Source organism: Nanorana parkeri, unplaced genomic scaffold (genome assembly GCF_000935625.1).
Source record: "Nanorana parkeri isolate BGI_ZX_2015 unplaced genomic scaffold, ASM93562v1 scaffold30, whole genome shotgun sequence".
Lineage (NCBI taxonomy): Eukaryota > Metazoa > Chordata > Amphibia > Anura > Dicroglossidae > Nanorana > Nanorana parkeri.
The window spans coordinates 2,694,285-2,721,992 of record NW_017306298.1 but is presented as its reverse complement, the minus strand read 5'-3'; the positions used below and the strand labels follow the sequence as shown (position 1 = coordinate 2,721,992).

Genomic DNA, 27,708 nt, shown 5'->3' with positions numbered 1-27,708 from the left:
CCCAGCAAGGATAGAGACAGCATTAAAAACCTTACTAGGGTGCTATACCCCTCACCACAATCCAAAATGCACTTTAAAGTAGATGTAAACTCCAACCTAATGATATTTTGTTTCCTACAGCACTGTGTTTTATAAGCAACTGCCATTTTTGTTATTTTGTTTATGTTTTTAGCTTTTTTTGTTTCACCCTTTGTTGCATCTCATTGCTGATGATCTCCTGAGCCTCTTTGCAGGCACTTCCTGTCTATATGCACTCCAGCAAAGGCTGCATTACATTACTTAGGGCGGGACCATGCTTGCCTAATGTCTGCTGAAACGGCCACTTATACAGGGTTATTCACTAAAGGGTGAAGATTTTGGAGAAGGCAGGGGAAGGGAACAATCTAGGACAACATAGCTGAACTGGAAAGTGAGCTGAATTGCAGAATTATTCCAAATTAGCTATGTTGTCCTAGATTGTTCACTTCTCCTGCCTTCCCCAAACTCTCCACCCTTTTGTGAATAACCCTGATAGTCTCTATCAGAAGCCTGCAAGATCAGGTGATAATGGAGGAGCACAATTAGGAGACCACAACAGCGTGTTCTCCCCCTATAAAAGGAAGTGCCTGAACAAGGACCTTCAAGGCAGGATCACCAGGTATTTTTTTTCATGAACGCTTGTAGATTCTAAACTATTGAAAATTACTTTCGAAATGACATTAACATGTTAAAATATATATGAGATTTTAGTGATTACATTCATTCTATATGGTTCTGTTAAGAAAAATGTTTATTTGGATCTAAAAACAATGGCAAAGGGAGGCCTGGAAGAATGGCACACTGATATTTGGAGCCAACCAAAGCACTGAACACCTCCGCATTTGTTAATCCATTAGATATTATTCATTTATGTATCTGAAAATACCATACATTGTTATCAATGCTGATGATTTTTATCTGCAAAAACATGTAATAATTCAATCAATTAGGTAAAAAAAAAAAAAATGGCTTTATATTTTAAATATATAAATAAAAACAAATGCATATCAGTAGCAGGTCACTTTTTGTCTTTTATACATAAAAATAGCATATAATCCCATGTGAGTCCAGATTTCTTTAGGCACTGTTACCATCGCTCAACAACCAAGGATGTGGTGCATTGTAAGGCGGATGTCCGCACTTTCCTTCACACCTGGAACTCAAACATATCCGTCTGTTTTTTTGCCAGCTTTGCAACTTCTTCTCTTATGGCTTTTACCAAAGCAGCTGTGGATAAATTGGTAATCGAGGCATCCGGCGTGTCGGTATCTGCAAGGCTTTGCTGAGAAGCTCCGATTGATGCTCCGGCAGCGTGGTCCAAGCTCGCGTGTATATTGACAGGTTGACCAAACTGCCTGGGGAGGCGGGAAGGAGAGTTCTGAGGGTATCTTGACCTTGGATAAGCCTCGATATAACCAGGGAGGGGAGCCTGTGCAGTGACAAATAACAGTACATGTAATTAGAACTTCCATTTGGAGGGTAAATTAAACTGTACCTGTGGGCAAAAGTAAAAGTGACAGATGTGATGTGGTCTATCAATAGCATTAAAACACACAGAGTCCCCTGTAACATAATGTTATTGCCTGTTGATCCTATCAGTAGATCCATTGATTTTCCACTTACCGTAATAGGGTGACAACACTGTTCCTTCTGCAGGTAAATCACTGCAATTGTCAGCCAATATACAGGGTAGTCTTTTTAAGCTTGCTTTTACTGCAGTTTCACCCAGTCTCAATTGCTGGCCCCAGCTTTTCTGTTTCCATGTTGGTTCATCTTCTTACAGGGTCCTATGGAGCCACCGTTTTATGCATGGTCCCAGGAAAAGACTACATGCCAGATGTGAGTGTGCAGCCTGCGCCGACACGCATGGGCTGCCCGACATGAAAAGCAGCTCCTAATTTTTTGAATGACTGTTCGCTGGCTCTGGGAACGATGGGTCATGTAGTCCAGTGGAGGGAGAGGATGTGACTCTGTTTCCCAAACAGGACGTTTGGGGAAGTAGAGTAGAGGGAACAGAAGCCTGCGGCTCCAATAAGAACCCAGTCTAAGAGTCTATGGACCTTTTTTTTTTTAAGTATTCAGATATTGTCCTGCGCTACATTTGTATGCATCAGCATGTTTGTTTAAAAAAAAAAAAAAAAAAAAACTCCTTTAGTAAGGCTTTAAAGAAACAGGCTTTTTTTTTGCTTTACACAAAAAGGTGTAAAGCCGAAAAACAGCTAAACAAAATGTGAAATAAAAAGGCCATGAAAAAATTAAAAACATATTTTCCTGAGAAACTCACCTTTAATTGTTTGCCCCACCTCAATAAACCTCCCTTCCACCACTAGGTGCCCTCAGTTTCTTGGGTTGAATGACAGTCAATCATTTCAACTGTAAGGATGGCCCTGTATTCACCAGACTGACACAAGTCGAAGCTCACGAGTATTTTGATACACGGGATCCCATATTCAAGATAAAGGGCAAACGTGTTTTAGTTGGCATTCGTGCCGACAATTGGGTGCGCACCAGTGCCCAAGTGCAGAAGAGCTAGCTTTGGTGTGCATGGGAGTGCAGACATGCACACGTACCGGCGTGCTCATTGGCACCAGTCTGCTTTTTGGAATCTGAGATAATTGCTCACTGGCCTTCAACTCGTTCCTGTTCCTTGTAACCTGACATGTGTTCCTGTAAAGATGATCCTGGCTTGTGACCCCGACTCCGCTTCCACTTACCGATTTGGTGCCTCGCTTATGCTTCTCCTTGTACGACCTCAGTTTGTGACCTCAACCCAGATTTCGATTTGTTTTGGCTCTGCTTTGTCTGGACAGTACTGACCTTGACCTGTATTCCTGACTTTCGTATCCTTGACTGTGCTGTGTTCTGTGGACCTTCCTAATCCTACAGCTGCCATTTCTTAGTCAATGCACCCGAGCATCTGCATGGACTTATCCAGACCTGCATCCAGGTACTCGTGCATTACTGCATCCTCACTCTGCCTGTCATCACCTTCAGGAGAGTTGAACAAGGTCTGCACTGGTAACCTTCCCCTCCTCAGCTTGGTCTCCAAACAGGTACGTGACTCATCCTAATTCCTCTGAGCCGAGGCTGCCACCAATCCGCCCCCAGAGTGCAGCGACATCATGCAGGCTGGGTTCAGGGTATTACAGAATGCAGTCATGTTTAGCTGCATCATACTGATGAGCCTTATTCTCACCAGGTATGGCTACCAGTAACTTACCAAATTATTCTGCTAAATTTTGCATTATTAATGGCATGTCTGGTTTGCAAATTATGGATTTTGAAGGTTCCCACATTTATTAAAGTTAAGAAAACCACATCGAATCAAACTTTTCAGAACTCATCTGTGTCCTGATTCTAAGTACACTGTGTAATATATTTTAGTTTTGTTAACAAGCTTACCGAATCTGACCACTGTGCCGGCAAATCATTTTCTCCGGAGTACGACATCCAGGCGTGGTTCCGGTAGGCAGCTGGTGGCTGTTGAATGTAATAGCCCGTATATCCTGCGCGGTTCCCTGGGATGGCAAACACAGCAGGAACCGAATTACCTGACAAGGCAAAGTAATAATTGTGGAAGATGGAAAATGTTGCATGCTTGTTTTGTAGAAAATTACATTGACACGGTTGACAGAGCTGCCGCCTCTAAAGCTCACCGTACATGTTACAATATCATTGTACGATCTTTGTACAATCTCCTTGAGATTTACCAAAACTCTGTAATATGAGGACCTACCTAATCTATCCAAGCAATTTGCATTTAGTATATTTCCTTACTTTTATTATGTTTTTGCATTTTGTATTTTTTCTGTAGTTCTCATTTTCTTTATCTAGTTCTTGGAAAAATCCAACAGCTTTGATTCAGCTAATCCAGCCTGGCCCTGATGCCTGCCAAGCATACACAGAAGACAAATTCCAGTGCAAGACCCACGTTTCAGCCTGACAGATAATTCCTCTAATTGATTAGCCTTTTGTGTTACAGGCAATTCAGTGTGTCTTTGTTTATGTACAAACAGTATGTACCAGCATATGGGTCACCCAGGAATTATCTTGTATAGGTTACTATTATCATCTGTTGCAAACAGTGGCTCAGCTAATGAGCGGTTATCTCTTGGAGGACTAGTAACAGAGCAGACAATGTCAATCTCTCTGGGGGGGGATTTGGACACAGGGCAAACATAAAAAACAGATGCTAAGCATGCCTTATTGGAAGGCCCTTGTAATACATCATAAGCAATGTAAGCAATGTGGGTAGAGGTCAAATGTTTCATTCTTTGTATATGTAGAGTTAATTTAAGTGCATTTTCAAGGTGACTTCCAAGTCAGGTGAGCTTCTAGCAGTTATAGGTGGACACTGGTGGGCTGAGTCACCCACTTGGCTTCCTAATGCCCCAATCACAATTGAGATTGGGACTATACTCCGCTGGAATTCACAGTGTAGCCCCAACAGCAAGTGTGAATGGGGTCTAAATCTTTGCCTGCTGCAGGTCTCACTTCTTCTGTTAAATTATTTATATTTTATAACATATTAGACATTTTGCGTGAGATGGATTGCTGCAGGTAGGTAGGGATACTTGCCTGGTCAATCAGGCTGAAAAAAGACACATAATTTCAGGCTGAAAAGGACCATAATTCAGGGAATCCCGGAGTGGGTTCTTCCAGTTGGAATCAAAGGTGGTTCAGGACAGCTGTGCCCACTCAGCCACCCATGACCGCCGCATGTATTCACAAATCCAGCCATTTTTTGTGGCAGACCCTTTGGGTTCTTCGGTTTTCCCCAAAGACATGCAGGTAGGTTCATTGGCTCCTGTTAAAATTTGCCCTAATATGTGTATGTGTTCATGTTTGATAGGGTCCTTAGATTCGAAGCTCCTGAAGGGCAGGGACTGATGTGAATGAATAGTATTTAAAGCACAGTGTAAATTATCTGTAATGATACATGATTTGTTCTTCCCTGAATAATCAAATGCAGTTTGATACGTTTGGGTCATGGAGAGTGACACCTTTGAAACAATAGGCAACTCCACATACTCACCTGGACCTTGTTCATTCCCACTGGGCTCTGGCACTCTGCTCTTGTTTGTCATATCTGATGTGGACCTGTTTGAATTAAAACAATCATTACTATATACATGCTGTATTTTACAAATGTGTATATAAATTATCTTCTGTTTCTACTTTTAAATGTCTTCAGTTATACATTCCAGGTTAAAAAAAAAAATATATATATATATATACCACAAAAGGCCCAATTTCCAAAGCTTTAGCACAAGGTTAAGTATCTTTATTTTAGCCATGTGACTGTTATTTTCAAATCTCATTGGACTATATTGAAAATAGTTGTCACATTTTTTGAAGTAAGTATCCTTATCCTGGTCACATAACATCTAAGACAAGTCAAGGCTGGGAAATGTCTGTCTACTCTACGTTGTAATCACAGGTCTGAACAAGAAACAGATATTACTGACAGTGGTTCTTGCTCTGACCGAGGTCTGAATGGGGAAGCACCTCCACTTAGGGCCACCAGCCTAACATCCCCCATCCTGACAACCATGACCACATCTTTGACACACTTCTAACCTTGGAAGCTTACTTCTGTGGCTCCATACCTAAAAATGTGTACCAGAGCTGCATTGGTCACTCAACACTCAACCTATTACCAGGTTCTAAGGAGGCTGCCGTTTGGATTTTTAGACCCCCACAATCTAACATATAAAGGATTATTAGCACTGACCCGGTGGGGTGGGGGGGCATCTTGCTCCTGTCCACAATCCTCCTCTGTTCTATCCCTCTCCTTCTATATTAATAAATGTATGTGTCCCACTGGGGAGATCCCCCTTTAAAGTCTCAGAAACACTGAACACCAGGATGGGAAGTGAGGGCAAATCTTGCCAACATGGACACAGGCAAAGATAAAACCTGAGAAATGCTCTAACACTTCCTCAATCTATAAGAGAAATCCACTTTTAGTTAATTTTCCTAGTTTGGCACTTTTAGATTCCTCCATTTTCATTTCTTTCTAATATTTTATGGGTTTTTCCAAATAGTCATCACCTTTATGCTCAAATTTCATAATCCAGTTATCTATTTCTATTTTGCTAGCCTGTAAACTGTCACCTTGAAAGTGGTGGGTGAAATAATCCAGAAAACCAGTGGAAGAAGTTTACTATACCTGAACTTGACTATAAATAGAATTAAGTTGTAAAGTCCCTTGAAATCATCCACACCACACATAATGACCGCTAGGTGGCAGAAGAGGAATAGAAGATCAGCAAATGCAGCTGTGCAAAGGTGCCAATTAAAATGCGGAATATCATTCCCAGCCATGACTGCAGTGCTTGCATTGCTTCACTCAGCACTGACTGTAGAAGCCTTCTTTTGTACAGCAGCATGTCATGATTTCTCGGTTTAATTATATAGTTTAGAGTAATGACAGTGGCATAGCTACGCAGGTCCCTGCCAACTGGCCCTGCTTTACTGAGCACAGAATCCTTTGCCCCCATTTACAACGTATTTATTGTCCCAATTAGTGTGCACCTCATTTGCTGACCATCTCTTTGCACCCAAGTCCCCGGTAAGGCTCTTCCTTTTGCATGCTTCCCCCTTAAGCGCTCCCCTTTTTTGTCCAGCAGTGTCACAGCCAGCACAAAAATGATAGGAGGTCTAACCCTTCCCCATTCTATCCCAAAAAAACTTGCCTCTACATACACTATAGAGTCCCTTTATAAATGTTTTTATCAGATTCACACAACTTTCACCCAGAATGAACGCATTTTTATAATTGAATCCACCTAGAAATGTGTAAGTCTTGGGTGAAAGTTGTGTGAAAACATATACAAAAAGAGTGTTACACTTACAATTATGGAAAGCGAAAGACACTTTGGTGTTAGTATACTAAGCTCCAGCCCTGAGCACCTTCCTGTGTGTATCTGCTATGGTACTTAGGCATGCTCTGCATGCTCTGCGTAACTGCGTCATGCATAAGAACAGACTCACAGCTCTCACTCAAGTGACACTCTATACTATTCCCCTTTGCTCCTGCCCCGGCTGCTATATAAAAGATTACGTAGAGCGGTGAAGGGTGGAACAGAAGAGCCGGGCCAGCACAGCCATTAATTACACACTCCCAGGAGACGAGAGCCATGACAAACATTCAAAGGCATATTGCAAGTAAATAAAAAATAATTTATGGAAAGGAAAAACACTGCAAGTAAGAATATAAAATATTTGATATATACAGTCTGTGCTTTTATCTGCATTTTTTTAAGTTGGTGACAGGTTCTCTTAAAGGTTAGTGGATTTTACAGTAAGACTTACATTTGTATAAAAAAATAAAGTTTTTCAACATTTCAGTCTTTCCATTTTCTTTTTTTTCTTTTTACAATTGAGGTTAGATTAGACGTTAGACTACGCTATTGTAATGTACCTCCTTAACGAGGGGACTGCCACAGGACCTGTCCTCGGTGGTACCGGTGGTGGAGGAGAACCCATAACCATTTCAGGGAGTTGGGAAAACCGGTATGTCTGTTGGAACAAAACAATGAAACAATAATGTATTAGGATGTCAGCATACATAGTATATTGTAATGACTGTCCTTTTGGTTAACAAAAACGTTTATATATTAACAGTTCAATTAACCCCAAAGTGATGTTTCCAATAGAAACTGGTGGTCTTAATGACCATTGGCTTCTTATATGTTTCGGGGGCTCCAGTGGCAAGATTTGCATTCCATCGTTCATGGATTGGAACCTTCTGTTCAGGTCTTCCCACTCCCTCTATTACATTGCTAACAAATATTCCACAAAGGGAGTGATGTATAAAACATCCACCCACTGTATAGCTGGGCGAATGCTGCCAGAGTCGAGGTGCATGGGATTTTCTGTTAACCTGTTACATAGTGGTGGTGTGACAGATTCAAGCATGCTTACTCAGATGTGTGCCAACATTTTGACACAAATCTGACATCATCTTGCGTTAGGATCATCCTAAATTGTCTCCTTGTCCATGCATATCCCCCTCTCCTCCCTTTGCTGCGGTGCTGATCATCTCTGTCACGCCTCTTCCGTACAGTATTTACACCAGTCTGGTAATGGTGAATATTTTAGAGCTGTTTTTAAATTAGAACATTGGCGCAAGTGCTTTATTATTTCGGCGCATGCAATAGGACATGAATAGCAACTGTCACATAGCATTTTAAAGTGTTTTGGCATGGCTGGTGCAGCACCACATAGGAATTATAAACGATATCTAAATGAAAGAGAGCCTCTCACTGCTCCATCCAAATCATGGCTCCACCGCTTGGGCTCACCACAGGTGCTGGCCAAGGAGGTGTCCACAGTCTGTGTCCAAATCAATTCATGAACGGCCAAATACTGCCAAACTTCTTCAAATGTTTCTTTATTAAAATCCAGACAGCAAAAAAGTGTATCCCCACCTGATGGTCTCCCAACTCTTAAAGGTGCAGTGCCACATAGAACTTATGAACATTATATCAATGAAAGAGAGCCTCTCACTGCTCCATACACATCATGGCTCCACCGCTCTGGCTCAACCACAGGTGCCGGCCAAGGAGGCACGCACAGTCCATGTCCAAATCAATCCAAAAACGGCCAAACACTGCAAATCTTCATCAAATGTTTATTTTTGTAAATCCAGCCAGCAACATAGTGTATCCCCACCTGCTGGTCTCCCACCTCTTAGAGGTTCAGCACCACATACAACTTATGAACAATATCCAAATGAAAGAGAGCTTCTCACTGCTCCATACAAATCATGGCTCCACCACTCAGGCTCAACCACAGGTGCCAGCCAAGGAGCCGTCCACACTCTGCATCCAAATCAATTCAAGAACGGCTAAAAACTGCTAATTTTCTTTAAATGTTCCTTTATAAAAATCCAGCCAACAACATAGTGTATCCTCACCTGATTGTCTCCCAACACTTAGAGGTGCAGTGCCACATAGAACTTATGAACACTATATAAATGAAAGAGAGCTTCTCACTGCTCCATCCAAATCATGGCTGTACTGCTCGGGCTCACCACAGGTGTCAGCCAAGAAGGTGTCCATAGTCTGTGTCTAAATCAATCCAAGAATGGCAAAACACTGCGAATCTTCATCAAATATTTCTCTATTAAAATCCAGCCATGGTCTCATGGTCTAAACTATTGCTGGGCTGTAACTTTACGACTAGTCCACCCAAAACTTTACGTAGCTGTGTAAGTCCCACCCCTTCCATTTCCAAAAAAGTTAGGCTGCATTCACACCTAAGCATGAGTGTAACCAGGTAATTTACAGACTTTTTTTGCGTGTTTGTACTTGTGTTTTTCAGGCATTTTAATGCAATACTTGCAGTACAGAAGCAGAACCGAGCGTGTTTTGCCATATAAACTCTTAAATGGAAGCACCTGAAAAACACACGTAAACACGCATTTTTTAAGTGTTTTTCAGTTGCTCCCATTAATATCTATGGGACCAACATGCTTTACTCTGCCTGAAAAGAAGCTCCTGTACTGGTGCTTAAGGCACCATAGAAGACAATGGTGTTTTCCATGTCGAACGTTTTGTAGCTTCGAGCTACAAAACGCTTAGGTGTGAATGGACCTTAGGACTCTTCAAAATCTGTAAAAAGTTTTAGGAAAAGCCTTTTACCAGGTCAGGTATATGATTTTTTTAAAAGGCATTGAATAAAAAATATCTCTGAAAATAAAAGGATGTTTGGCATGACAAGTAACACGCAATCATGCTGTTTATGTAACATATGTAGATTGACTAAAACTGCTTTAATCAGCTACAGGCTGTAGGTCTACTCTCATACAACATCTACACTCTTCTAGCCTTGAAGCATGTCTGCAATGATTATCTTCAGTCATGATCCATCCACGTCTCAGTTTATAAAAGCAAGCAAGAATTACGGTGTAATTATAGATGTGATATGAAAACTTGTTCATGCATTTATCTCTATCACTGTTTTGTGTGTCAGGAGAAGTTAACAAACACTGATTTTTGTTGAGGCACATTCACCATCATTACGATGTGTTTAACTCTTCATGAGGGGAACTAGTAAAGAAGTCGTTGGAACCTCTCACCAATTCACCTTGACCTCCATATTCTCTGACTGAAGAGGAATCCAGTGAGAACTTCATAGTTGACTGATAATGACTTGTGACACTATTATATTGACAAAATTATATAATTTAGCCAATAGGGAAGAATATCTCCCTCTGTTTACCAGGAAATGTCATAATAACAACACACCACCCTCAATGAAGTAAAAAGGGAAGCCCCTACTCTCTAGACTCAAGGTCAGGGATTAAAGTGGTGGGGAGCCCTCACTCTTTCACTGGAGATCACATATAATAGAGGTAGAGAGCCCCCACTCTATGACTGGTGGTTAGATCTGAAAGAGTTAGAAAGCCCTCCCTGTCTTATTCCACCAAGTTTAAAGCTCATTTCTGGGCAAAACCTAAATCTCCTCCGAGCCTGCTCTACCTCATTCAATATGTTTTTTAAATACTTTCTGGAGCATTTTATACTTATATACTGACATAAGTCCACCGTTCAGTTCCCCCGCCATCACTATTTTTAGGGTGTGGGGGGCTGGTAATCCAGCGTTACAGATGTGCCCACACCAGTCAATCCTCATCAACCCCTTTGCACTGATGTCACTGCTTGCAGACTTTCTTTCTATACCCTGAGAGGATAAAGAATATCCTCAATAGGGAGTATTATCCTCAATAGGGAGTATTGATAGGGAGTAATATCCTCAATAGCAGGAAGCAGGAAGTGACATGGACAACCCAAAAAGGACTCCACCTCCTGCGCACAGAAGAAGAGAAAAGACCCAGGACTGGAGCATCATGTGATGATAGCTTTAGGTAGGTAAACATTCCATACTGCCATCTCTATGCCAGTAATTAGAGGGAGGCAGGAAGGGTTTAGCTTTAATGGCCCATATATGGATAGACAGACAGATAGATAGATAGATAGATAGATAGATAGATAGATAGATAGATAGATAGATAGATAGATAGATAGATAGATAGATAGATAGATCTTAGCCATGATGACATCACAATGGAACTGGCCAGGGGAAGGGGAGACAAATGAGTTTGGTATCCCCAATACTTAATATAGATAAACAAAACATATGAGCTTCATAAACTCTTACCGGTCTTGGAAGGCTATACATCTCAGGCCCATACGTTGGCACCCACTGCATGCGAGTTCGAGACATTGTGCCAGGAGCACTAGTGACAACTTCTGAATACGGCATATGCTGCACTGAAGCATACGGATCTGCCTGTCGCTTGGGCCCTCCGTGCCCCGCAGATGCCAGGCTGAATGCCTCTTCTAGCAGCATGTGCATCTGTTGCCTGACTTCATCAATGGAAGGCTGAGAGCTCAGCGTAGATGTCTCAGAATGACCTTTACCTTGACGAGACTTAATGTACGTTCTGGCTTGTTTTACCCGATCAATATTCGTTTCTTCAATCATTTCAGGTTCCGTCTAAGAGAGAAGAATGACACATATGATGTTGCAGCAGACGGATTATGACGCCATTAAAGGCAAGCTCGACTTTTGCTCAAAAATTGGTCTTACATTTATAATTGCCACACAAGCCATTTTGTAATTTGCCCATTTCAGTTGCTGTCGTTTTATATTACTGCACAAAAAATGTAAATGTCGCTTCCTTGCAATATTTTAACCTGAGCTGAGTGGTTTGGCCTTAATTGATTCTGGAGCAAAATGACCACTAAATTGCTCTGTGGGGACTGCTTATGGGACATTTGCTTGAAAGAAAAAAAAATCACATGGCTTTGTTTTCTAACCAAGCCATGTGATCACTATGTTAGCACTAATATGACCTAATGACTAATCTCCCTCCCCCCCCCTTTTTAGATTGTAAGCCCTCAGGGGCAGGGCCCTCCTTACCATCTTGTCTTAAATTGTATTGTGATTGTAATGTTTCCTTATATTGTAAAGCGCTGCGCAAACTGTTGGTGCTATATAAATCCTGTATAATAATAATAATAATATGATCATCAGTAACTTTGTTTGCAAACAAAGCCATGTCACTGACAGCTGGCAATGTAGCTTTGTAGGTGCAGTTAATGTGTACCAAATACTTCTCTTTATAAAAAGAACTATGGGAATAGGAAAAAACTTACCTTTGCAGTGTGGCTACCCCTGCACTGCAAGGGTTAAGTGCTGTTATTGTCTAGGGGGTTTAATAAAACAGATATACATACTGGGCTCCAGTGGTCTAAGAACTGCTGACATCACATCTAATGCAGGTATATTGACGTGAATTATATGTGAGGACATTCCATAGCTGGAGCGGAGGGGAAGAGAGGTAAGTGGTGACAACCACAGGACTAGAGATCAGGTGAGTATATCTTCTTTATTTGCATCCCTAGACCAAAACGAACACTTAACCCTTGCAGTGCAGGAGTTCTTAAAGATGAACTCCAGGCAATCAGCTTAGATAAAAGATGGTTTATACAATAGGAAGCCGTTTCAACAGAACACAGGGGCCACGGGCAGATAAATGGCTAAGGGGTTTGCAGTGCTGAGGTCTCAGGTTCAGTCTCCACAGTAGTGCCAACTGCATACAGCAGATGTAGGCAACCTCGACACTCCAGCTGCGGTGAGGCTACAATTTGCATCATGCCTTTATCTCTGGTAACCATGTCTGGGGCTGTCAGTGTCTTGCAATGCCTCCAGCAGCTGGAGTGCCAAGGTTGCTCCCTGTTATGAAGTTTGTGTCTTATCCCCATGTATGTTTGGGAAAAACATATGTTTATAAGCAGCTGTTTCACATTAACCCAAAAACACATTGATTGATTAATCAATGCCTACTCATAAATGACCCATAGAGTAGGTATTGAGCATCCATACTAGCCCACACACTAAAACGCTCCACGCTCTCAACCCTTTAAGAATTCTTTTATAGAACAAATAATCGACAGTTACAACGATGTTTTATTCCTTCTGCAAAGTTTAACTTTGTATATTACGGCACTTATACACGTCAGTCGCAAGGTGGTTCGTGAATGCAAAGCTTACATACAGGATGGTGCTCGAGGCATGCTTCCTTAATTGTGTACCCATGAGGCTTCTTAGAAGTGACCTTCCCAAGTCCATGCTATCCTAGCAGAGCGGTGTGCAGAAATGCACCAGGCCAATTAGCTGGAACACAGGTAGGCATACTTTTTTCTGATGCCAGGTGGTCTCCAAGGGTCCCTAAACTATCCCTCCTCATCAGGAACCTCTCTGTTACCTTCCCACGCTGTGAGACCTTTGGCCCCTTGACCCCTCAAATATGAAGAGAACTTTGGGTTTAATGAGACACGTGCTCTCCTAAGATGGTGCCTGGAGTCCATGACAAAAGACACATTGGTCCAATGTTAGGCTTCAGCAGTCATGAGACCACTTTGTTTACCACTGAATCTGGAAGCAATTTAGCAATCCTCTGATCACTGCCTCACTCCCTAGTCCTGTTAATTGGACAGGATGCCATTGCCGCTTATTAGATTAGCACAGTAACACCTGCCTAAATGTTTACCCAATTGGCACAGGAACAAATGGATATTAGACCAAATGAGATGGGTCAAATACTTGTCGTCCCCCCACCCCCATGTACGCTGTGGCTTTTCCCACTGGCTCATACTTGTAGTGGTATAGGAGCCGGAAGAAGCAATTACAGTATGCTGCAGGGGGAGCTGGTATTCCACATACCCAGAAGTAGCATTTATCACCTTACAGATCCGCACAGTAATTTTAATCTCATATAATCTGAGTAGTCAGAGTTGGCTAATAATAAACAAGGTACGGCATAAGGACATGTCTCTGCTGGGCACAATTATTTAAGGAAAACCAAATCTGACGCAGCCATCCCTTTAAGTCTACTAATGACCAAAACCTGTGCTCGGAAATCCTACAAAGCAGATGACTTCCTCTGGGCTTTGGAGGAAACAACACATAGGAGACTTAATGTATGGCGACATCAACTGCTGCAGATGGCAGTAATGGGTTAAACTTTCATTCGTTCTCAGCCCTCTGCGGCTTTTCTCCACCACACATTGATTTTTTTTTTGTCCACAGGGAAATTATGAAGCGTCAGTTTTGACAGTCACTGCATTTCAATGAGGATTTATAGTAGATGTTCATTTTTACTTGGCTTGCCATTTTCAGTATGACAGCTACAGAGAGTTCATATATATAAATTCTCCAAATCATACATTTTTGCTGAAATCTATTTTATAGTGATATTATTGCTCTCTGGAGACACATTCTATTCTGCACAGGTGCTAGTGCCTGGTTCAAGCTGTAATCCACCGCCACACTCTATGTCAGGGCCATTCACACTTCATGACTTAGACCTCATTACAGGTGTGTCCATACAGATTTGGTATGTGTGCCCATGCAAGTTAATGGCAGGGTGACAGTGGCCACATCTGTCCGCATGTAATCGTACATGGTGTAGTTACCGGTCGATTGGGAGAGATGTTTGTCCCAGGACAAACATATGTGGCGTAACCCTGAAAGGGCACAGCAGCCGCATCTGTGCAGACACACCTGGAATTCTTGTCGCAAGAATCCATACATTCTTGCTGCAGCAATCTCCAGCCACAGTGTGAACGCCGCATGCATGAGGCCTTATAAGCATGTCTTTTTACACAAAATTTTGCATGCCTTTTAAAGGACCATTTGTGAAAATTATGTAGGTTGCCATTGCTTTCCTTTTCAAAATAGATGCTGGGATATCATGTCACGCTAATCCAAAGGCTTTAATACATTCTGAGTGGCTGACCCAGACCAAGTAAGTAAATGAGAATCTCCAACTATACTCTGATTTCTGTCCTAAGTCTTACTATGCCTGCAGTGAATGAGAGGAACATAATATGCCATAGACTTGGGGGGGTCCAACAAGGATCCAATCCCATCCCTGATCTAATGGTCAGCCATTTAGGAGTACCTACCCAGCGATAACAAACACTCCAGACTACAAACATTGCTCACAGAGAGAGCGGAACAGGCGGAGATTAGAGGAGAATGTAAACTGTATCCTGTTCATTATGCACAGCTACAGTTTAGATTTGGTTAACTGAAATATGAATAGAAACTAATTAAGGTTGCTTGGCTGGTAGACTTTATTCCGATAGGACACAATTTATTGATGTTAGATACATGTTGTTTACTCCCTTCATCTGTAACGTATAAATTGTCCTATCTCTGCAATTCCCAGGACTCCAAGATTAATAAGCATCAGCCTGACCTACTTCCTCCGGAAAGAAAAGTGACAATAGCTAAAACTTACATAAGATCCATTAAAACCCAAATCTGTGATAACTCAATCAAATCTCCAAACAAGTGATCATTAAGCAGCTTTTATCGTGACTTCTTTAAAAAGCAGAATGAAAAGTTTGCAGGAACAATAGGGCTTATTAATCACAGTAATGCAAAGAGCAATGACTATGTGCAAAGTGTAGCCGACCAGACAACAATCATGATTCATCTCCCACACATAGGGAACGGAGATATAACAGGCTGCTATAGGTACGGAGTATTGGCCACTCTTGTGTCAGATACCTGTTTCCCTTATGGCATGCTGGCGCTCCATCCTCCTATGCCTACGTCACTGCTGTGTCTTGTAGTGATGTAGGATTTTGAGAAAGGATCAGAGCATGTGGCAGGGGACCCTCTCTGAAGTGTTGAATAGACTTGCAACCCCGTGAAAAAATTTGTTTCGTTTCAGATCCACTTTTATTTCTTTAGTTTTTTATTTCTTTAGTTTGTTATTGGGATCCATCCGAATTTTCCTTTTTGGAATGAAGTCACATGGCTGTGCCTGTAATGCAACCCTCAACAGCCAAAAGAACGCATCTGATTGGCCAGAGAACACATGTCTAATTTAGTTTAGTTTTGAACAAAATTCAAACAGATCCGAATTTTCATTAGACAAGCATTCTGGTTCGTTCACATTCGGACACATTCGAATTCGGAAATTCGGATGCATCTGAATGTCCAAATTTAACAAAATTCATACAACTATCCATTTGGAATGAAACTAAATTTACATGTCTGATGTTGAATGTTGGAGAATGGCTGTAGGTCTAAAATGGAGGGAAACTTAATCCTCCTGTCCAATTGCACTCCTGACCGGACAAAAACCCAAATCCAACTGGGTGGGTGCGGTAGTGACAACGGATGCCTCCGTGAAATGTAGATGGATAAAAGTAGTCACTCGCACTCCATGATATTAAAGTCAATGCTGTTTATTGACTGAGATAACACACATCTCCTTAGCGACGTTTCGAGACCATGCGGTCCCGTCCTCAGGCAAACAGAGTGCAGTACCACTGCAAGGGTACTTTTTTGTTTGCCCGGTGACCGGCTTTAACTGTACTTTCACGTTAAATCAGCGAAATACATTACAAGTACATCAAAACAATACGTGTGCAAAGTCTAACATTTATTTATCTGTAGAAAGCAACCACATCCTGAGCAGAAAAGCCAGTCCTCTGCCAGAAAAGGGCTCTTGCTCTCTGTGTGGAAGCAGTGGTCTCTCTGTAGAAGTCGAGCACATCTTTTGCTGAGTTAGACCTATAGCTCTGCAATCAGCAGGGAACGTGTCAGACTGTGCACACCTTTTTTTTCTGATGTATCTGAAATTAATTTATTTGACCTCATCTGAAAGTTCAAGGACTATGGTTTCTAGTTACTAGTGTGTCCAGAGGTAAAAGGCATAGTGTGCTATGGTCTCTGTGATGCTGAGTGGTAAACCTTATTTTGCACGTTATTAGTCTATTCTTGGAAAAAAACTTCAGCAAAAGATCCAGTGTCGGAGTTTCCTCTTGACTAGGTCACCAGAAACCACAGACTTAAGATATCCTGCAAAGCCTGCGATCTGATACTACTAACAGACTAAACATGGCATCAGAACATGTTGCCCTGTCTGCCCTGCCAGAACGGGGTCAGGCAGAAATGTTTCATCCTTGTCATTCAAAGAAAACCTTTGCATCCTCACATTAGCCAAAATAGAAATTAAGTTTCTTACATGCATCAGTATTTTGAGGTTGCTTTCCGTCAGCCTCCGCAACATGATAAATGAAAATGTCAGCTTTGTGCTGAGGCTGATTCTTCTATCTAGACCTATCCACAGTGAAAAAAGATGGAAGCTGAAAAGGTCTGATGAATCATTGTGATCGCAGATCTTTTCACATAGCACAGGGTTGAGAGAATACAACCACATTAACTATTACAAGAGGAGAGTATGTCTTTATATGACTCATGCATTGAGTACAATTACTGCTCTGCCCGACGAGAGGACAGAATCCCCTGTGTGGCTTAACAAGGCCATTGTGGGAGCAACTGGTTATAGTACTTATCCCATTGTGCTTTCTGTATACAAGACATGATGTACAGCAAGTGTGACAAATCCAAGTAGGGTATTAAAACATTTGATAGTGTTGCCTTTAAAAATTAAGCGGCACATATTTATACATATACAGTATATATTAATGAATTAGTAAATGTTAATTTCTCCAAACATTCACTGTTAATGAATAAATCACTGTCATTTAAAAACACATACACCTGGAAGATTCAATTGCAGTGAATGTTGGGTGTGTGTGACAGATTCCCTACTTTACAAATATGCCCCTAAAAGTCCATTTGTGCAAAAAGGTATATCTAGTTGATTTAATCTAGTTGATCCAAACAATCTCATCTATACAGCACATGCCTTAAGTAAAGTGTCTGAAAGGCTGTACCATATGATAAGGGAGACAGATTTGAGATGTGTTTACTCCCTGATAATTAAAAATTAGACTGAAGTTCATACACATTGAAAGGGATTGTGAGAATCTCTTCCTTAATATAAATCTCCAAGCAGGGACACTTGGGTCTACAGATCATTTAGGGGGATGTTAATAAATCAGCATTATGGACTAACAGTAGAAAAATTATCGACTAAACAAATATCTGGGTGTAAGTCAGAGAAGCGATCTTAATTCAGTTGGATTCAATATGAATGAGCTCCATTTTTGTATTATTATTTAATTGTTATAAATATTACAATATTATGCATATATGTATATATATATATATATACACACACTGTATATATACTGTATATTCATACATGAAAAGCATATGAACAACATATAACTCACATCATAGCCACTATTCCGAATTCCCCGTCGTGGTCGTTCCCGAGTTACAAGAAGGTCCATTTCAGTCTCTCCTGGGCTTGGACTGTTCAGAGATTGGCGACTCCTATATGGATGATTCTTCATTGAGGATTGCCTGAAAAGAAAAAATAATAATAATAGTTACAGCAAAGCCAAGTAAAAACAATAGAAAGTTAACTTTACCCTGAGAAGATGAGCCAAGAAGCATCAACCAGGGTTGTGGAGAGGCCTACAAACATACAAATGTTCCCCAATTAAACTATAACCCGCAAACATTCTGTAATGTCCACTGGCACTTCAAATCAAATCTGGTAGGTTCACATTAATGCAGACCTCCACAGATGCATATACTTAACTACCTTTTGCTCCCACACTGTTTTGTTCAACCCCCAGGAACAAAAGAAAATCCTTGTGTACGCTACGGATTGTATCTTCCTCATTTTAGCCTAAAATTCTAATTTGCATGTTTGGATTCATCTCCTGTCCCCAGTGCCACTAGCAGTAGTAAGTCCTGCGAATAGCTGGATACATGCAGGGCTTATATGTGAGGGGTTTATAAAATGCCCCACAAATATACTAAGATACTAAGTCCTGTACTATTTTTTTTTTTCAAGCTGCCACTCACTGTAAAGTGCCAGTTTTTTAAAATGGTCCAAAAGTTGTTTTTTTTTAGCAATGGATACAGTACATAAAACACCCAACATTTTAGGGGTGCATAGAACCCCCTTCAGAGCTAGAGACAGAAGTGAACAATAAATATCAATATGGATTATTTCCATATTTATATGCGGTATGAATATTCCTGTATACTACATAGAAACGACTAAAATTATTTTTACAAATAAAATAATCTCAAGATAACAATAAACGCACAATAATAATCTCAAAATTATAATATATTAGGCAAGTGACTAATATTGGACATTATCAGTTGTGAAAAAAAAAGTTGAATATATACAGCATATCTTATACTGCACAAAAAGCGTAATGATACACGAGAAAAAAAATGTAAAAAGAAATTGTAATTAGGCTGAAAACTGGAGGGGAAATGCTTTTATCAAACCAGGGCTACATGCATAAGGCACCAGTAAAGGGAGGTGGGTGCTCTGCTACCCTTATTGACAAGGACTGCTCATTTTGCAAAAATATAATAGCCAGTATGTAAAGAGACATGTATATTCTCCAAACAAAAGCCAAAAAGAGTCTTTAGTAATCCCAAAAATATACTTTTAACAATTCTCAAGTGGAAGGAGATTATTTTTCTTTTTAATAAAGCTTTATTTTAGGTACTGGAGATTCTGTAGGGGCCATAACATTGTTTTACTTATGTAAGCAGTGTGCTTTTAATGAACCTATCGCCGCTTCCTAAGCAGTCTTGCAGTACACAGTATTGTTCTCTATGAGTGTGTCTTAATTCATATTGACAGGTTAATTAGCTGTTTTTCAGTCTACATGGACATTTATATAGCACATGGACAGCTGCCTTCATATTGTCAGGGACTGAAAAACCCAGAGGACAGATAATACAAGCATGTTCCTGCTATGAAAAGCTGTTTACAGAAGCTGCAAACACAAAACATTCATATTGGTATTGGGAACACCAATGAAAGGCACCCAGGGTTGCACCCTACACATTCTGTATAATCACTTAAAGCTAAGCTCCAGGCACAAAAAAAATTCATTTAGAGTATATATATCAAATTTATGGGCACCAATTGCCTTTGCAAACCCAGATATCACCTTGTATAGGCAGAAGTGGCATCATCACTGTGCTGCACATATCCTATAAAGAGAGCAGAGCTGTAGGAGGGGCCCAGCAGGTCCCACCCATTACAGGCTGCCTGCAGAAAACTACAGGAGGGGGCGGATACAAGACCAGTCACCCGGCACTGTGGATCACCTGTGGCAGCTCCGGCATGGTCTTTGAGTATGGCATGGTCTTTGAGACTGGTTTTCATCAAAGGAAGTTCCTGCACAGAGGCAAAGTACGAGAGCTGCAAATTACTACACGGATGTGGAAGAAATACATAAAGCACACCAAGATTCAGGTAAGAATACACATGCCTCTTGTATTTAGACAATATTTGATTAGCTTTGAGCATGTATAAAGGTTAATATGTTAACCTGTATTTGTGGGAGGGGATTATGGCTATATAAATTCCTCCTCTTCCCTTTCCTGCCTGACATTGTAGGGGAAGCATTTGTCCCCACCCACCCATCCCGCATTATTTCTCATTTCAAATTCCATCACCTTTTCATTTGGTATGCCCCCTTTTAGGTGTACCTAACAGTATGGCCACCGGCACACCTCAGGCCACATGAGCTTATTGGCATAACTCATCTGGGCTTCATCTGGGGCTTGGAGTCGCAGACACACTCAGAGGATTATAAAGCCGACAGTGTCCACTGCAACCGGGGATGCTTCCTCTCATCAGGTGCAAACACAGCCCTATGCGTAGGGCGGAGTCTCGCAGATGTGGATTGGAGATTGCATGGTCACTGAGAGGGGGAGCACCTGGGTGATAATTGGAGTTGACGTATGGACTTTGTACAAAGAACTTTCACAGTGGAAGGATAAAGAGTGTGGTGCACTTGGGACAAATCTTGAGCACTATATATGTGTGTTCCACATTTGTGAATATATGATTGAACTTTCCAGAGGACTATTATTTACAAGAAGATTCATTGTGAACACTTTTTTATTGCATGTATTATTTAAGCACATATTTATTATAGAGATTTATTTATGTATTGTTCTAGATGAAGCGCAGCACATTCATTATAATTTGATATAGTCAGAGGATAACACTTCTTATAGTGCTTGCAGCTACACAGGGATTGGCGCGAGGTGCTATTTGTCAATTGTTTTCAGATAACATTACACAAAATCCCAAAATGTTCACCGACTAAAATTTCAATAAACTTTCCCTCTGAAGGTGAAAACTTTGGCATTATAACGACTGAACTTAATGCCGGCAAATTAATCAAATTCATCCTCCTCACAAAATACACCACTGAGCTTTGATGTAAACTCCATGATAACATGGGTATTTCAGTAGGCTTGAACAGTCCCCTGTGATCATTGCTGACCTAATTGCGGAATGTTATATTATCTCTCTCGCTATCTCTTTGAGGTTCATCATTAGCCCGTTTACAAGGAAGCGCGTTAATCACAATTTCACACGAGCTCCGTGTTATGTTAGAGTTATGTTAGAATTTGATCATGTTAAATGCAGCTCCACAAGTAGCAGGGGGATAGAATACACTAACAGTATTAACAGCTAACATTTTACCATTTACTTTTAGGATTAAAAGAGTTTTACACTTGCTGGGATCATGAAAGATATGGGGAAATGTTCAGCGGGAAAGCTGGCTATACACCTATTGGTTTTTCTAGATCGGCCCATGGGGGGAAAAAACTTTGGATTCGCCCCTCCACACCCCTACCATGGGGCTATTGTATTCTGACCACAGTGGGTGTGATGATTGACTGCAGTCACTGTTCAGCCACTGTTGAGCCAAGAATTTTCTCAAACTCAAATGCAAAACTGACTTTTGTCGAGAGGAGGGGTGCCAATGAGTCCTGATTTTCTGGACCAAATTCGAGCAGTGTATGGCCAGTTTTAGGTGTCTGTGGTAGCCTTGGGGAGGACGTAGCCAGCAATACACTATACGCAGATATACACCATAGAGATAAATACATCAAGTAAAAACAATATTTCTCGGTCATGTGATTGGCTTTCTGCTTTTTCAGGCAATTTTCTTCTGTTATTATAGCTCTATGGCTGATCATGTGACTACAGTAGACAGGCCCAAGCATGTAGCACCCAGTAGGAAGTAGCAAGTGACCGAAATGCCTTTGAACAGCAGAAGGTAAGGTTCTTCTTTAAAGAAAGCCTATGAGATTATAAAATGTCCTAATCTATGGCCATACCTGTAAAGAAGAGGTTACGTACTTACCTGTCCTGCCCCCTACGGTGCTCAGTGCTGGTCTATTGAACATAAATGGTCTAAGCTAGGAAACTCACACCCTAGGGAGCGGCAATCCCAATGGTCCCCGCAGCTCATTGATCCCCTCCTTTGACCTCCACTAATGTGTCATACAGTTCCTGCGTTGTATTAAAATAATATATGTACTGTATCTACCATTATATGATAGATAGATAGATAGATAGATAGATAGATAGATAGATAGATAGATAGATAGATAGATAGATATTAACAGAACGATAATCAGGGGCATCCCTAGCCTTTTTGCCACCTGAGGTGGCAGGGGGGTGTTGCTGGATGGTGCTGGTGGAGAGAGATGCCACTAAGAGCTGAGTGGGGAGACAGTGTCCCGTTGAGTTCCTGGTTTCCAGGAGCTCATGGAAAGCTGGCATGAGCGTCCCAGGTTGCTAAGAGCTGGGCGGAGAAATTAGTATGGCCCTTACACATCTCCGCACCTGGCTCTTAGCAACATGGGACACTCTGGCCAGAAATGGGGTGGCAGTTCCCAAACAGATGCTTCAGGCTACCTCATTATAGAATTAGATAGATAGATAGATAGATAGATAGATAGATAGATAGATAGATAGATAGATAGATAGATAGATAGATAGACAGACAGACAGACAGACAGACAGACAGATAGCAACCCCAGATTTACATTGCAGCCTGAGTTCTACTTTTACAATTAATGCTCTCCCATCCACCCACATGCAGTCTAATCTCTCTATATTCCATCAAGCAGATTTTCCTCCCAGGAATCGTCTTTTGCTCCGGCTCCCCACACTGCATGATTTACACCTTTTAATCTTTCACCCTTTACTGCTTTCAGCCTTTAGCAGCACCACAGAGAGAATAATACGATTCCTTCCAGAGTGGCCCCATCCTGGTAATTCATTACACAGTCAATAACTCCCCTTTGCAACTGCATCTTAATTTCCAGTAATCAGTCACCCAAACCTAAATGTATTTATATCCCAGCGAATGAAAAATATCCACTGGCTTCTAACTAATTTTTTTGACTGTGAAATAGAAAGTAAACACTGTTGCTGGTATTTTATTATCCTAACAGCCATTAAATAATTTCATTATTCCTGTTTTCTGATCTATGTTGCCCAACACACCGATATATATCACAATAAACTTTCATTTTTTTTCTGCCTCGTGCTGAAAATCATGACTTTAAATATGCTGTTAATTCAAAAAAGTGTGGCAATTATTTGTAATAAAAACTGTTTCAAAGTTTTCAGATCTCTTCTGTTTTAGTTTAGTTAATTACAAAGGACCTCAGCTACATTGTACATGTAGCTCCAAGTTCACTCCTATGTTAGACTAGAATTTCAATACAAATTAGTAAACTAAATATGAGATTGTAGTCTATCACAGGAGCAAGATTGGAGCGGTGGTTACTTTACAACACACACAGGGACCATGGGGAACAAAAGCAGCCACCCTCAAGAAGGGAAGGACAGTGTCAGCACCAATTCAGAGATGATTGGAGGATTTACATTTAAAGCAATAAGAATAAATAATATAAAAAATAATAATATTAAGTAAAATGTCCTAAATACAGAAGAGGCATGCTAACATGTCTCCTAGTCAGCCCATGACTTATGCATAGCCAATATTGGCCCTAGTATAAGGTGGCAGGGTTCCCTCTTGCAACATGGAAATCCCAGAATGGAGCTATCTAGTTAATTATTAGTAACATGTAGAATTTTATACAAATGATTTTAATTAAGTAGAAAAATTAACATATAAATCACACAAGACAAACATTAAAATCATTAAAGGAGAACTATGAGGTGAGTGCTTTTCACGCACCTCATAGTTCTAGCCGACCTGTGACAATGAGACTGTCACAGGTCGGCTTAGTAGATCAGGAGGTGAGCGAACATATACCGGTGTTCGCTCACCTCTCGATCCTGTCACGGCTCTCTGCCGTGACAGGGGAGGGACTGGATTCCCCCCTCCCCGCTCCGATCTGCCAGCGCTGACTGGCGTGATCGGAGCTCCCTGCACAGCTTTTTTACTACTGGCCGAACTACAGGCTTATGGCTGGCGTAACTAATTTCTGCAGAGCGGATCGAGCTAAGCTGCTCGGACTCAGGAATTGTGATTGGATCAGAGGTCTGGACGTTAAAGCACCTTTCACCCCGAGGATATCTCCATACTGCCTTCTGGTGCGGCCGCACCATTATTAGGAGGCACACGCTCGGATCATACCTATGAGTGTGAATCTACCAAAGGATCCGACGGGGCATCCATTGATCTGCTTCTTAATTGGAAGTATCTCCTTGAATTGCTACAAAATAACTATCACCAAACGGATACTTTTTCCCTCCATGATCCAGGGAGGCTGATGAGAAGTTCTTAATCCGGCTGTGGAACCCGTTTGGTTTGATACAAAGAAATCATCACATTGAGTGAATGTTCTTTAAATCAAGGACACATCAATAGTTGATACTTTTCAGTATCTGATCCATCCATGACTGGCCGCTCACCACCCGTGAGGGGTAAATATATATAAATTCTGCCACCATTTACATGTATACAAAGCTGTTGCAGGGAAGCCCTTAGGTGTTTTAATGATTTTAATGTTTGTCTTGTGTGATTTATATGTTCATTTTTCTACTTAATTAAAATCATTAAAAAATTCTACATGTTACTAATTATTAACTAGATAGCTCCATTCTGGGATTTCTGTGTTGCAAGAGGGAACCAATTTTATTATAATGTTTATGGAAACCCTGGAGCTGATATAAAACTTTGTTTGATGTTTTGAGCAACCCCCTTCCCTGGTGTATAGAATATATCAAAATGGTTCCACAGTGCCGCCCTGCCTACCTGTTTGTAGCCTCCACAAACTGGGAAGACGAATCTGTTTTTTCTTCCAGCACATTGTCAATTTCCATTTGGGTTTTCTCAAAGGCTTTCCTCTTCTTGTCATTCAGTGATTTGCTCTCTATAGGAGGGAAGTCATAATAGCCCTTTCTCTTTGCTTTCAGACGCAACTTGTTGCGGTAGTGTTCAATGTCCGATTTCTGCTTAAGCGCTTTGTTCACCTGATAGGAAAGAAAAAAATTAAATGTAACAAATCGAGCTTATGCTGTATTATGTCATTATTACCAAATTCCATTATTAGTTTGAATAGTTACTTCTTTACCATAAATTTAAAAAAAACTGCTGCTCCCATGTCCCCTTATGCAATCTAAAGCCTAGCCTGTCTGGTTCACATAACTTCTGTCTTCCATGTGCATTATTAGAGACTGCAGGAAGTCTATGGTTTTCAAACAGATTCAGCTTGTGGGGAGTATTTACCATAATGGGACTTGTGGGCCACTGCCTTGGGCAACAGAAGAAGAGGGACGTTGGCAAGTAAAATTTTGCAAGCTGCAAAAATATTTTTCTTATTTTGTTTCTCCCTCTGGCCATCCCTTGACATTTGCTTCTATATACAGCAAGTGTTGTAGAGGAGGAAGTGTGTGCATGGGATGTTAAGACGAGTCAGAAGACTCACTATAGTGAAACCATATCCCCTTTTTCTTGCTTTTTGCTCTGTACAGTTAAAAATTCATGTAAATAAAAAGCCGACAGCATGATGTCTCCCAATAGTGTATTTAGCATTAGACGAAAATGACATGACACAAGGGCGGGGTTTGTAAAAATGGAGTCATCATTTAGATGCAATGTGGGCAGCATTATAAGTCTTAAGCTGATCCCTTTCACATTTATATTTAGAACACAAAACAAAATAAAAGAGAAATTACACAGTAACTGTTGATTTTTTACATTATATAAAAATACTTTTATAACAGTTTACAAAGTCCTGCATCTCCTGAAGATCATAGATCTCATAGAGACAACATAAAAGGGTGCAGGTCTCCTGGATTAAAAGTAGTTTAAATATTGGCAACAACATAAAATTAAGATAATGTTTAAGCACTCAACACAAGGCTCGATAAAGGAGTTGTACCTTAACATGTGTTGTCCTGATCAGGCAAAGCTGTGACACTTCTGGGCAGAGGCGTATCTAAAACTAATTGCACCCCTTGGTGCCCCACCCAGCTCCTGGCAACCAGGGACGTCACTGGTTGCCAGGCCAGGAGCTGGGCAGGAGGCCGGCCAGAGGGTCCCAAGTTGCTAAGAGCTGGGTGGGGAGATGTGTAAGAGCCATACACATCTTCTTGCCTGGCTCTTAGCGACCAGGGAAGATCTGGCCGGCGTCCTGCTCAGATTCTGGCAACCAGTGACATCACAGGACGCCAGCCAGAGCTTCACTGGTTGCTAAGAGCCGGGTGGGGAGATCTGTATGGGAGAGAGGCAGGGATAGAAAAAAGTCAGATGTCTTTGTGGGTCGGCATACTTTTGGTGGCCAACTGAGCGCCCCCCCCCCCATTCAAGTGGCGCCATATGTGCCATGCTCTGGATATGCCACTGCTTCTGGGTAATGTAAGATTTGTCTACTCCTTTCCACCCTTACACATTCCCACTGGCCTATCACACTTATGGGTTCTCCCACTGGCCAATAGGAATGTATGAGAGGTGGGTGGGAGCGGGTGAGCTCTGTCAGAGCTGTGCCCCGATGAGTACAGTCAGGCATTCAGGCATAGAAGGGGCAATATAAGCAGCCATTGGTATGTGCAGGCACTTCTGCATGTCTGCACTTTATACCTTCTAGCAGCTTTATTTTCTTTTTTTAAGAGACAGAATCACTTTAAGATGGAGCTTGGGGAGACATGGGACCATTAACGGCCATGCTGCATGGCACTGCATTGTTTCTACTGGAAAACCTAATTGCTGTGTACTTTGTATTATTTTCTGTTTGTGTGATTGTGTTAGCAGGGACATCTGCCACGTTATGTTGAATGTGCTATTTAGGGAATATTGAACTAATTAGAGATTGAGGCAATGTGTGCATCCTTCACAAAAGCCTTTATACAAACACACGGCAGACTTTCCCTCAATATGTATGAGCTGCGAAGACAAAAACAATTACAGTGATCTGTGTTATGTTGTGAGCAAATCTGGTCTATGTTTCTTCAAATTTTAATTGTTCCTGAAAAAGCACAAAGCTGCCGAGGCAGAAAAAAAGATGAGCACAACTGTCTGGGATCCATTCTGAGAACTAATTTTTTTTTTCAAGGGTTCCGCTACACATGAAAGTTTTAGTCGTTTAGTCACAAGAGATGAAAATGAACCTGTACTTGTCCTCTTCCTTCATAAGATCACAAAGTCTCACCTCTCCATTGATGATCGACATCTCCTGATTTCTGTCCGTCACCGACAGTGAAGGCGGCATCGAGACTGCATTAATGGCGATTAGTTTAACAGAACCAGAAGATGAGTCAAATGGGTCAGGTACCATCTTGTTATTCTTGTCAAAGTTTAAATTTCCCTCCTCTTCATCGCTTATTGGCACTACGAGAATAGAAATGTAAAAAGTTACATCTACTTCAATTGCTGAATAATTATTAAAAGAAGTTGTCTGATTCACAAAGACTCT

At 41.2% G+C, this 27,708-nt stretch overlaps 1 protein-coding gene across 1 annotated transcript in view; it reads right to left on the bottom strand.

The window, feature by feature from the left end:
* Positions 1–992: 992 nt before the first annotated feature.
* KIAA1549L (KIAA1549 like) overlaps positions 993–27,708 on the bottom strand; it is a 70,229-nt gene continuing 43,513 nt past the window's right edge. The window contains 8 exon segments of the mRNA XM_018567710.1: positions 993–1,447; positions 3,421–3,569; positions 4,958–5,118; positions 7,445–7,542; positions 11,188–11,526; positions 18,198–18,330; positions 25,050–25,267; positions 27,445–27,623. Coding sequence (XP_018423212.1) covers positions 1,166–1,447; positions 3,421–3,569; positions 4,958–5,118; positions 7,445–7,542; positions 11,188–11,526; positions 18,198–18,330; positions 25,050–25,267; positions 27,445–27,623 — 1,559 coding nt within the window. The 3' untranslated portion in view covers positions 993–1,165.